Source organism: Dipodomys merriami, unplaced genomic scaffold, assembly GCF_024711535.1.
Source record: "Dipodomys merriami isolate MVZ:Mamm:240054 unplaced genomic scaffold, mDipMer1.0.p SCAF_12, whole genome shotgun sequence".
Taxonomy (NCBI): domain Eukaryota; kingdom Metazoa; phylum Chordata; class Mammalia; order Rodentia; family Heteromyidae; genus Dipodomys; species Dipodomys merriami.
In genome coordinates this window covers 33,816,792-33,830,086 of record NW_027202493.1, presented here as the reverse complement: position 1 = coordinate 33,830,086, position 13,295 = coordinate 33,816,792, and the positions used below count along the sequence as shown (strand labels likewise).

General features: G+C 34.9%; 1 protein-coding gene across 1 annotated transcript in view; it reads right to left on the bottom strand.

The window, feature by feature from the left end:
• Spock3 (SPARC (osteonectin), cwcv and kazal like domains proteoglycan 3) overlaps positions 1–13,295 on the bottom strand; it is a 248,324-nt gene that overhangs the window by 97,417 nt on the left and 137,612 nt on the right. The window contains exon 4 of the mRNA XM_070016519.1: positions 12,609–12,723. Within this exon, the coding sequence (XP_069872620.1) occupies positions 12,609–12,723 (115 nt within the window). The remainder of the gene's footprint in view (positions 1–12,608; positions 12,724–13,295) is intronic.

Genomic DNA, 13,295 nt, shown 5'->3' with positions numbered 1-13,295 from the left:
ATCATTTTAGTTTTGAATTAAAGTTATAGAGACCTAACCATAGAGTGAGGGTTATTTTGTTCTAAATGACTAAATGGGGAATTGAGTTAGTTCATATCTCTTAATGGAAAATTGTAATCTTACAAAACCAGAATATCAAAATTTCCATTTGAGTTCAGCACATTCATACAAAGTGAATAAAGGTTAGGCTGACATTACAGCCTTTTCTTAAACATTAAAATATAGCATATCTTTCTTCTTTTTTTCCCCTTCTATTCTAATATTACAGAGCTGGATATTAGAACTGGTGGACCTTTGAATAACACAGATGTTCTATAAATTTTATTTCAAAATGGATTATCTGAAGATCCCCAAGCTTATAAAATTAATATTTTCTTGAGTCTCCAATGGTTCGAATCCAATTAAATTCTTCAAAGATGCCCCCCACCCCTCAAGTTTGCACAACATTTTACTTGTTCAAGAATTTCTTGTTGGTCTTGTTCTTTCCTGTATCTGTCCTTACTTGTAGTGAAAATGGTAGTCACTTCACCTCTCTGTCCAGTGGGATCCACAGACAGATGGGTGGATAACATCTCTCCTCTAATGGAGGACATGTCCCCAGCACATTCTATGAGATAAGAATCCCAAATATAACATCAAAATCTCCGTGGAAGCTTGCAACCCCCCATTTGCCCATTCAGTGTCCCATCAGTTTAAGCACAGTGACTGGCTTAGAGATCTGCACCTTCCCAGTTCATTTCTAACACTTCCCAGTCCTGCTTTTAATTTTATGGTGCAGAAACAAACAAGACACCAATCCTGACATATATGTCATCACATAAACAGGCTTCCAATTCAGGGTCATTTCCAATGACTAAAGTAGATAAAGTCAAAGGTAGCAAAAGAGAGGCTAAGATCCAGGAAACACAGACAGAATGTCTGCAGTGTAGTCCCTATGTTTGGATGATTTTACATACCTATCTTACTGAATCTAAAATGTGCTGTTTCCCAAATACATCCTAGTCGTATTTTCCCTCATGGTACCCTCTGTTAGGTCAACATTTCTCCCAAGATCCCAGTGGACTGGGATAAAACTCTCATTCTTGCCTCACCCATTTGCAAGTGAAACTCATTTTCATTCCTCTTTTGAGCAAAGCCCTCCCACAGTTTAACCGTTACCTTTAGAAAGGGTCCCAACCCTATGGTCTCAAGTTTTAAAAGTTTTGAGCATGGCTCATCTGTCAGACTTGTCCTCCCTTCTAACTACCTGGACTTTTGTGCCAGGGAAGGATTCATGGGTACATGCCAAGTTGACTTGTATAGTTTCAGATTGCTCACTGAACCTAGCTATTTCTTGGATATTTGACAGTAGTGCACTTCTTTTCATCCCAGTTACATCCCTGGTGTTACTGACTAATGGAAAGCTGCATTTACCATTCTGTTCTCCCATTACCATTCTTCCATTCTCTCTCACCTTATCATTTATCACTATTTGAAATTACACTACCATTTATTTCTTCATTGTTGGCCCTCACTGACAAAGTCTAAACGTGAGACAATTAGAAGCTTTCTTTGTTGTTGTAATGTTTTAATCTAGCTGCCTATATGAGTAATTGGCTTGTGTTAGTTGTTCAATATGTGCATTTCACAATGAGTGAATTATGAATTAATAGGTTCAGTAGAAAGCTCAAGTAAGATACGAACAAAAGATTAGACAGTGAATTTGATAGCACAGATCTTTCCAATGTCTTGTGGAAAAGTATTTTCACTGAGTTAACTGCACAAAATTTGCAAGTTGGCAAATTGAGTAAGTGATAAGGAAAAAAACAAGCCTATTTAAGAGGAAAGCTATATATAGTGAATGGTGAATTGATATACCTACAGATTTCTTAGCAAACTGCTAATGATAAGTAAATAAATATTGTTATTCCTATGATTTAAACCCATTTGTCTTCTTCCTTCTCAATAATTTCTAAGTCATATAACAGAATTAAATTGTGTTTAAAAAATATCCTAGATTCAGAAATAACTTTATTCTACCTACATTTACATCTAGCTACATATCAGTGAACCAAATACTAAACAGGAATGAAATAACCTAGAGAAAAATGATAAAACTTTTATTCTACTCCTGCAAATGAATTAGTTTTTTTATATTTTCTCAATAATCTATAAACATTTTCAAATAATTGTATAACTTGGAGTAATATCAAGGACTAAGGATTGCATTCATATAATATGTATTGTTTGAATATGAACATTTATAATATAGGCAAGTTATCTAATTTTAGTGAACTTCCATAATATAGAGCTTTTTTTTACAACCCTCAGAAAGCTCTAATAAGCTCAAATGAATAGTTCATGCTACAATTTGATGTATGAAAGTTAACAAAATTCCTGTCTTTAAGAATGGGCATGTGCAATTATTGGTAAGGCTCTAAAATGTGAATGTTAGCAAAGTGTGCATGACCAGGCTTCAGGGGAAAAGTTCTTTAAAATACTTATCCTCTGTCCTGCATTTTTTCACAAAAATAAAAATTCCAAGTCTCTCTCTCTCTCTCTCTCTCTCTCTCTCTCTCTCTCTCTCTCCCTCTCCCTCTCGTGGGTCGTGGGGCTTGAACTTTGGGCCTGGGTGCTTTCCTTCAGCTCTTTAGCTCAAGGTAAGTGCTCTACTACTTGAGCCATAGCGCCACTTCCGGTTTCCTGGTGGTTTGTGGGAGATAAGAGTCTCACAGACTTTCCTGCCCCAGCTGGCTCTGAACTGTGATCCTCAGATCTCAGCCTCTTGAGTAGCTAGGATTACAAGAGTGAGCCACTGACACCAGGCTCCCAAATTTTTGAGTCTCAGTATTTTTTTAATTGTTTAAATGATGCACTTTACTCTTAAATATCTTTAAAATGTTGGTATCTGAACAGAGTAATTTTTTTCTAGTTTAATATAAAAAGGTGACTGATACTTTTTCTTGAGTGATCCTTTGTGTGGAGATTCCCTGTCTTTCATATATTCTGCAGCTCTATGTTTCTTAGACCTTAACCATCAATTTCCTGCTATTATTAGACTATAACTGGAAAACGGTGGAGAAAATAGTCCCATCTAGTTCTTAATCATCTGGACTCTGAAATGACAACCATCTTTCTATTCTGGTTGGAAAGGGGAAAACTAATAACTAATAATAATAATAAAAAGAAATCCTTGGAGGAGCATCTGAAAATTCTAGGACAAGGCCTAACAGAAACCTTCTCACAACCAAACCCTGAAAAGGGGGGAATAGGATATTTTCTTGTATGATGCTTGTATTTGTCTGCAGATAAATATCAATGAGTATAAATTACATATTCAGATAACAATGTGAACACAGACATACATACGAAACCAATGAGCTTCATATTTGAAATGAAATAGTCCTACAGAAAATATTTCAAGATATTTTAGAGAAATCAAAATAAAATATCAGATAAGGCAGGAAACTAGGACAAAGAATGAGTATTCAAACTGTAATATAGCAGCATATGATTCTGATTGTTTATCTACATTAGTCACCTGTAAGATGAAAGGCTTTCTACGATGTTTAAAAATTAATTGGCTTCAATCTCTAAAGTCCATCCTCAGAAGTAGTATTCTTTTCTATCAACATTTGTCCAACTATATTTCTTCCAAAATGTTTAATTATTTAATAAAAATTAATAACATAAAGTTTAAATTTAATATTGTAAGTGTCACAACCTCATAACAATGATCACTCAAACTGATTACTGGAAAACAGGGTATTAAGGAGTGATTAATACTAAATTCTCTAAGATGCTAAGAAATAAAATTGATTAATAGGAGAGAGAAAAAAACAAGTACTCATTTGGTAACATGATTATCAAAGAACAGAAACAAAAATCACACGAATTAGGTTCATCATAGAACTTACTCATCAAACACCGCTTGCTTTGCAAATAATAAATGCCCAAACAATGAGTTAATAAATTATATACATTCCGTAATCACTTGAAAATCTAGCAGTTTTTCCCCCCACATTTGGAATCTGCTAATATTATCTTCACATCTGAAAAGAATTGTTGCAGCTCCAAAAAATTGTTATTAATAGAGTTAAATTCCTTTAGTTCCTCTTTTAGTTCTCTCTTTTCCCCTTGATTTACTATGTTCTAATTGGAAGTGATGTCTGGACAGAATTTTTTTTCTTATATATATGCATATATATATGTATATATATGTAAAGATACTGTATAGAGGGTTTACAGTTACATGACCAAGGTAATTAGTTCATTTCCTATTGTGGACAGTATTTTTCTCTATAGCCCTTCCATTATTAAAGATATACATATTCATTCTTGAAAACTAAAAAGAGAAAATATGACTCTTATCCACAGCTCCAACAGTCTAAATCTCAACAGTATGCTTCATATGTTACAAAGAGTGAAGCATCTGAAAATCACCATGGAAGACACTCAGCAGTGACTTTAAGGATAGTTTTCCAAACAGAAATATATTTATTATCCCACCCTCTCCTACATCAATCTGCAAAAGCATATTCCTCATTTTACATAAATATTTCATCTTAAAAAATGTAAATCTATAAATAAATATTAAGTTGTCCTAAAATCATAACAGGAATGAACCAATTTTCTCAAATATGTTGTCAACTGTAACTTAAAAACCCAAATATTAGCTATGAAAATATATCTAATATAAAATAAAGTCACAGTATTACTAATGGATAGACAATGTTTCTGATATTATATGAAAACAGTAATATGAGAACCTTGACTTGGACATTTGACAGGGAGCTATGTGAGGGAAAGTTGAGAGTTTGTAATAATTTTTATATTTCTTACCAAAGCAAAAATAGTATAATTACCATCTCTGTCTTATTATAAACATGAAAACTAGACATAGAGGATTTAATTCACAAAGAGTCATTCTACTACCAAGAAATAGAACCAGACTTCAAAGCCAGCTTGTCTAGCTTCAAATTATAGAATATTAACCATTATGCTGAAAAACTTCTCAGAAGTGGAATATTTGCCAAAATAAATTAACCATATAAACAAACCAGGGAATAAGTTGGCAGAATATGTTGCTAGGAATGAAGAACAAAGATTTTACCAAAGTCTATTGATTAAAACTGTTGTATAAAATCTGTGCTGTTTACTGGAGTCTATTTTTAAAAATATGCAACATGTTTTGGGGGAATAATAATTGACCACAATATAATCCCTATATGGTTCAGTTATTGCTTTTTTTGTATATAGGTACTGAGGACTTGAACTCAGGACCTTGGGCTCTAGTTTAGTATTATCACTCAAGGCTAACACTCTACCACAGCTCCAATTCCAAAGTTATTGTTTGAGTTGCTTCTCAGATTAACACTCTAATACTCAATCGAGAATCATCAGAAGTTACAGTTTTTAGAAGATAATTCTTAGGGTAAGAAACCAGCGTACATCCTTTAGAGACTCTGTCTGCTAGGACAAGATCGACACATGTTAAGTTGCGGGAATCAGCAGAGTTGCTGCCACCAGCCAGGGCCAGGATAAAGAAGCATCATGTGATGGGTTTTAGCTTAATCAATGGACTGCTCTTTTTTTTTTTTTTTCAAATGAAGAGAAAATAGACCTCAGTAATGATAAGATTGGCTATATACTTCAAAAACAGATTCCATATTGGCACTTTTTTATATTTGAGAAATGTGTTTGTGTTTCATTGTGTAATGCATAATACATAAAGTAAAGCTTATCTTTATCATCTGAACTGACTAAGATGCATGAGCCCAAAATGAGCCCTTCTCAATGAGGAAAGGGTTTATAACTTCCTAAAGAAGACTTCAATTTCAATTACTTTGGGAAAGACTAAGAATTTCATGCTGGGCCAAGAGAGAAAGAGAGAGAGAGAGAAAGAAAGAAAGAAAGAAAGAAAGAAAGAAAGAAAGAAAGAAAGAAAGAAAGAAAGAAAGAAAGAAAGAAAGAAAGAAAGAAAGGAAGGAAGGAAGGAAGGAAGGAAGGAAGGAAGGAAGGAAGGAAGGAAGGAAGGAAGGAAGGAAGGAAGGAAGGAAGGAAGATGGAAAGAAAGATGGAAAGAAAGATGGAAAGAAAGAAGGAAGGAAGGGAGAATGAGGCTTAAATAAGGTGATAAACTGTACATGAGGCAATAGGTATTCAGGTACTTTAAAAAAGGGATAGCATTGTTTTAATAGAAGATGAATTAACAATGAAAACCACTCCTGTCACAAATGTATGCTAACTTAAATATTAAAAAAGGAAATAAAAATTCTGAAATGCTTTAAGAGTGTTCAACAGAGGAGATGAATTTAACCAATGTCTATAATATGCATTTGTCGAGATATAAAAGTGGCATGCATTATGATTTTTCATAATTTACCTTTGTCAGCATACATTGGTGTTACAAGAGGGTTTCATTATGTTATTTTCATACAAGGATGCAATGTTTCCTGATTGTATTCACTCTTCCATGCTCTCCTTCAGTCTTTTCCTCCTTTGCTTAAACAATTATTCCAGGTAATGAACCCTCTTCATGAAATTACTATACACAAATAAACATAAATTCAAAAGATCATATACTATTGGGATATATATATATATAGAGAGAGAGAGAGAGAAAACTCTAGAACCATAATGACCAGGTTCAATGTACAAGTCTATTAACTGAATAAATGTTAACTAAATTTGATGTGTCACAGATTATATATTTGTAAATGATAAATAACTAATAACTGTAACCCACCTCATCTTCTAAGACAGTTGTGAAGGCCAATTATGAATATATATGCATATGCTTTAATATGTGCATGTATATGTATACACACAAGTTCTAGTTGTAAAGGAAATAACTATATTTAGTGTGTTGCTTTTTAGGAAGAAGAGTCAAATAATATATATCAATTTATTATTAGAGTACTGTGGCAATTTTATACTTTAATTGTGTTCAAAAGTTCTCCCAACCCTTTATAACTTCGCTACCAAAAATGCGTGGACACCTAAGTATTTAGAACATTATAAAAGATGTACAAGACGTTACGTCAAAGAACGAACTTTACAACTTTGGCTTGTGGGGCCGGGAGGAGATGGGAGGGCAGGGATGGGAAGGGGAAACAAAGGAGGAGGCAACAATGCTTGATAAGAAATGTACTAATTTCCTTGCTCATGTAATTGTAACCCCTCTGTACAGTATTTTCACAATAAAGAAAACTTATTAATAAAAAATCTATTTATCCACACAATCAAAATTCATTTGATTACAAAAATGAAATGTGCATATAAATAACATAGACATGATTTTAGGTTTTCTACCTAGGTAGCTATCTACCTATTTGTCTATTATTCTACCTATATGTCATCAATGTAATTAATGTTGAATAGATTACTAGAAAAATTCCTGAGTTTTTGTTTCCATCTGTAAAATGGATATAATGATGTTTAGTATATTGATTGTTGTACAAGGCAAATTAACTAAGGCACTAAGTGAAGAGTTTTACACATATTAAGTGTGAAATTCCTACTGGATTTCACTTCCTCCAAGAAAGCATAGACTAAATCTTTCTGATACGTAAGTAGAAGGGGAATAATTTTACAGTAATCATAAATTCATTTCAATTTAATAAACATTAGTAACTCCATAGGAACTACGACTCTGTGATTTAATCTTCATATCTTAAATACTACCATAATAGAAAAATGCAAGCAGAAATACTTTGCTCATATCACCATGTAATGAAATTTGGATTTTTTTCTATCACCAACTACAAAATCCAAAATGTGTAATTAAAATCAGAGTTTTAGGGCTTGTGTTCTTTTGCTATCTATTTTTTTGTAAGTTCCCTCCCTCTCTGTGTGATGTCTTCTTAGGAGGCCAAGAGTATTTACCTGTTGGCATTGTTGCCAACCTTTGGTGTAAATGGGGGAGAAATTACCCTGACTAGATCTGTCCTACAGTAATGACTTCAACTTTGAGCTATGATGCCAAACATTTTTCTTTTACTCTCAGCAGCATCGATTGGTGCCAGACACACTGATCTAGAAATAGTGTTAATTATTTGCAGCTGCACGAGCCTGGGTGAGAGCAGAAAGCATTGAGATCTCACTCACAATAGATTAAAAAAACAAGGGGAAAAAAAGCTTTGCCTTTCTGATTTTGTAAAACTCCCCCCCCCCCCCACACACACAAGGTAACAATATAAGCAACAGGTCATATGTTAAGTCTGAGATTTCGATCATAGATTTTATAATAAACTATCAAACTAGATGGTCATTTTACTCTATGGGAAAAGATGGTGCATGAAAATCTTCTTTATTGATGAAATTATGTGGTTTAGATAGTAATGATAATGGTAACAGAAAGTCTGTGCTAAAACATAAATATTGTGCTGCTTTGAGGCCAAATCATTAGAGAAAATCTCATTAGGGGACAAATCCAAATACATGACTTAGATTCTGATGTTCATGGAAGGTTCATATTACCCTCTCTATTGGTACTAGTGGACAGAGCTAGAATGAAACCTGTAATGGGTCACATAATAGGGATATTTCTGTGGTTTTTGGAGAATGATTATTTTTAAAGCACTGTAACAGAAAAAAATTGCTGATTATCCAATCTCTTACAAATGCAAGTCAAGGATCTTCCTTTTTTTTTAAAACAATGTTGTGTGGATTTCTCCTCTTCCATTTCATGTTTACAGACTCCTTTTCCTTTTCTCTGTATACCGTGCATTCTTGCATTTAAAGAACTGAATAAAATACTTTAAAATTATTTCAAAGTAAATGTTAGTCACCTCCAATATCTCCTCTCACTTTCCACACCTATGCACAAGTCATACAGGAAACAATAGATCACATACACATATTGATCTAGGCTAAATATTTCATGGATCAAATACTTGTCAAAACTTGGCTGGGAATGTGGCTTGGTGATAGAGTGCTTGTCTAGCATATATATAGCCCTGGGTCTGATTCTTCAACGGAAAAAGCCCAAAGTGACACTGTGGCTCAACTGGGAGAAGGCTAGCCTGAACAAAAGAAGCTTAGGGACAGTACCCAGGCCCTGAGTTCAAGCCCCAGGACTGGAAGAAAAAAACACCAAAAAAAAAAAAAACAACCACTTAAGCATATAGTGTTCCACACATAGAAGAATATATAATTGGCCTGTAACATTTGAGTCTGTAGTATTGAACAAGCATAGACCTGACCTTCAAGTAATGTCAAGTCAACTGAAGGAGACTGATGTCAGATAAATCATTAGAGAGTAAGTAGTTCAACATTCTATGTTAATGGAGAAAATGTGTAATTTCTTCTTTTATTATTAGGGGGAAACAGCTTAGAGAATCCTCTGTGTAATGCAAGATCTTCCTCACTCCCATAGAAGTAAACACGGCCTCCTATTTCCTTTCTCATTAAGAGGAAATAAAAGGAAGAAAATAGAGTGTTAGTTGATATAAGTAGCAATTTCCTGTGTAGAGAATGTAAATGATCAGGTCAGCCTAGCAAACTCAAAGCCCTGTGTTCAAAACCCTAAGACTACTATATATGTGTGTGTGTGTGTGTGTGTGTGTGTGTGTGTGTGTGTGTGTGTGTGTGTGTGTGTGTGTGTGTGTGTGTGTGTGTGTGTGTATCTATATCTATATATCTATATCTATATCTATATCTATATCTATATATATCCCCAAATAGCACAACTACAACATACAATCCTGTCTGCAAATGTTGAGGCTTAGATTATTTATGTCGGCTACTTTTATTGATTCAACTTCCTGGCAGCTGACTCCTCTTTGTGTAAGTATTGTGTAAACCTTCACTATGTACAAAAATCCTCAAAGCAAATAAACCATATCCAGTATTAATCTTAATACCAATGATTTTCAAAGCAATTATTTATGTACTGAGTATACTTTACACTGAGTGCCAGTTTTTTGATAGTGACTGTCGGTATAATTTGTGGAGGGGAAGGGGAAAAACAAATCGTTTAAATAGGGATACAGTTGGACCCATCTCATTGTACAATGAGATGTACAAGACATTATGTCGAAAACGAACTTTACATCTTAGGTGGGGGGGCAGGGGGGAAGGGGACGGGGGGAGGATAGGAAGGGATGGGAAGGGGAAACAAAGGAGGAGGCTACAATACTTGATAAGAAATGTACTCATTATCTTGCCCATGTAATTGTAACCCCTCTGTACAGTATTTTCACAATAAAAAAAATCATACTTTTACTAAACACTGATATCCACCTAGCTAGAGATTATTAGTGCCCTTTAATGTGCCATTCCACTCTTTCCTGAGACAAAGCTTCGACTGGGTTTCTGTTCAGGATGTTTTAGCACTCTACATTGATTATTGGTATCTGGAATATTAAGTGATATTTGGGTTATTGGTTCTGATTATCTCTACCATGTAGAGAAAGTTTCTGTCTATAGTTAAGTCTTTGTAAGGAGACAGCTTGGTTATTAAAAGAATAGACTTTGGTCACAATAAAGATAGTTAAGAATTACTGTTCTGAATTTCCTCCCTTGACAATTTTGAGTCTAGGTTTTAGCAAGTGGCCAAAGGAGTAAGTAACATGATATTAATTTGGAGTTGTTAATTTGCTCTTTTCACGGGATTACATTCTAGATGGCAACTTTTACCGGGAATTATAGAATCTGTGATAAAATAAATTTTACTTCTAAAATTAAACACTTTGGCTAACTCTGCCACTTAGGCTAGGATCAAACATGAAGTCATTTGCATCTTCCTCTTACTGATTTCTCAAACTAAACTCTTCGCTCTCCTCCCCACATATATCTAAATATTGGGGTGTGTGTGTGTGTGTGTGTGTGTGTGTGTGTGTGTGTGTGTGTGTGTGTATGTGTGTGTGTGTGTGTGTACGTGTACATATGCACATACACTGGTCCTGGGGCTTAAACTCAGGGCCCAAGCATTGTCCCTAAATTGTTGCCCTGTTGTTTTTTGGTTTGGGTTTTTTTTTTTTTTGGAGGGGGGTGGGGTGTCTAAGGCTAACACTGTACTACATCAGCCACAGCTCCACTTCCACCTTTTTGGTGGTTAATTAGAGATAAGAGTTTCACAAACATTCCTGCCAGGCTGGCTTTGAACTTCTAACCTCAGATCTCAGTTTCCAGTTTAGCTAGTATTACAGGCATGAGCTATCAGCAGCCAGTAATATTTACTTAAAAATAAATTAATCAATAAGAATTCTATGTGAAGCAGGAGCCCTTTGGGATCATAACAAATTAAGCTGAAAACAACATTTGTGGCCTAGAGGTTTCTGTTCCTTTGTAAAGGAAATTAAGACTGATGGGGTAAATTACTGATAACTGTTTTATCTGGTTTTGTACCTTCCCCATATACACTGACTTTATGGAAATGTGATAGCTAAGATGTCATTCTTTCTTCTCATTTCAAACTAGACGGTTGTTCTCCTTCTCCTGTGTTTCTTTCCTTTACTTCTACAATTACACTGATAGTGTGTTATGATTCTTTCTCTCCCATTACTACATATCTCCCTTGTTACTGGGTATCTGCCCTTGTACATACAAAGTTACAGGATAAAGCCCCTTTCCAATGTGGAATTCAGCATGTAAACCAGAGGAAAATTAATTTTCTTTCTTATCTTTACTTCTATCTCTTCCCTAAATTGAAATGTTTTCTATTTTCTAGCAATTGATAGGTTTTTTTTTTTTTTACTTAATGCAATTTTTCTCCACTTCTCGGTGAATTTTGATGATAGAAGTTTTATGCCAGTTCAAAAGCAATGCAATTATCCTCCAAGAATACACAAGTAGCAATATTTTCTTGTTAATTTGATTTTTAAAGGAATGGTTCACCGAAGAGAATTCCTGTATATGTCATACAGGAAATGAATGCATCTCTATGCTTCACCCGATTCCCAAGTGACTGCATTGAGCATAGCTTATTCCAGTCCTTAATAACAGCCCCAAACTGCATTATCAAGTTCTAAATTACTCTTCCTTCTCAAAGCAGACCTGGCCATCCAAAACAATGGTAGTTGTGAAACATGCTCAATATCCTTCCTTCTTCTGCAGGAATTTTACTCCAGACTTCTGAGAATAAATTGAGGGAACCTGTTTGGATTTCCTCCATTTAGATTTCCTGCAATTTCCTTCAGTTGAAATAAGAACTTCCTAATGCAGAAATTCTTAATGTTCCAGTTCAATTCTTTATGCTGTGGCTTTCAATGCTTGTAATGTGATCAATATAAACTAATTTTCCTCCTTTAACTATATTTCCAAATCCTCCCTGAAACAGAGAAACTTGACTAGCCATAAACAAGGATATCTGGAGGTACAGAAGTTTCATTTACCCTTTTAACTTGTCAAAGCACAAATAGCCAAATATATAACAGTTTTAATCCAAGCATTGCAAGTCTATTTTATTTAATAATATATGTCTGAAATCCTATGATCCATAGGAATTCTAATTGATAACAATGTTTAGCCCAAGTGAATCACAATTATGTTATCCAAGCTTCTGAAATTGTTTCAACAAAACGCTGCATAAAAGATTAGCAGGCACTGCCAAATATTTATATTGCACCAGGATTTCTGGCAAGAAGTACTGTTCAATCGGTAGGATTTAATTTAACCGTGTTTACCTGTGTGTAAGCCTCCGATGACTAACGCAGACTGCAGTCTGAGAGTCTTGAGTAATGCACATTTTATGGCGACTACATTTCATTTTCAAGCATGGATCTTTAGCTGGATCTAAAGCTAGAGAAAGAAAGGGAAAGGGGAAGAGGGAGGGAGGGAGCAGGAAAGAGAAGAGGAAATATTAAGATAAAAATCTGTAAAATCGAGGGCTCTAACCTAAACAAATATAATCGCAGCAAACAATTTCATAGCATTTTAACTGCGAACTCTGGTCACACTTCCTATATTAGAATGTATCTCAGACAGTGGGTAACAGAGAATCCCAGTTTCTCCCAATCCATTGAGCAATGGAACTACACTTATCCAGAGAATGAGCAAGTAGAAAATCACCCAGAAATGTTAGCGTTATGAAACTCTGCAATAATGACTACCGTCCAAGCAATGAAGGCACAGAAAGGTTAGCGTGTGTTAGTGACTAGAGTGTTCTATGTCAGCAAACAATTAGAATTTGTACTTCGGCTTTCCTTAAACAGCTGCTGGTGGTGAGAGAAAAAGAACAGAAACCCAGAGGGAGTCAGTGGACATTTGTGAGTCTCTGGATGACCTTGAAAATTCGGAGGCTGGTGCTGGGGGTGGGCTAAATGCAGCATGGTTGCAACTGAGATGCGGTGCTTTCTTTTTTAGATTGTTAA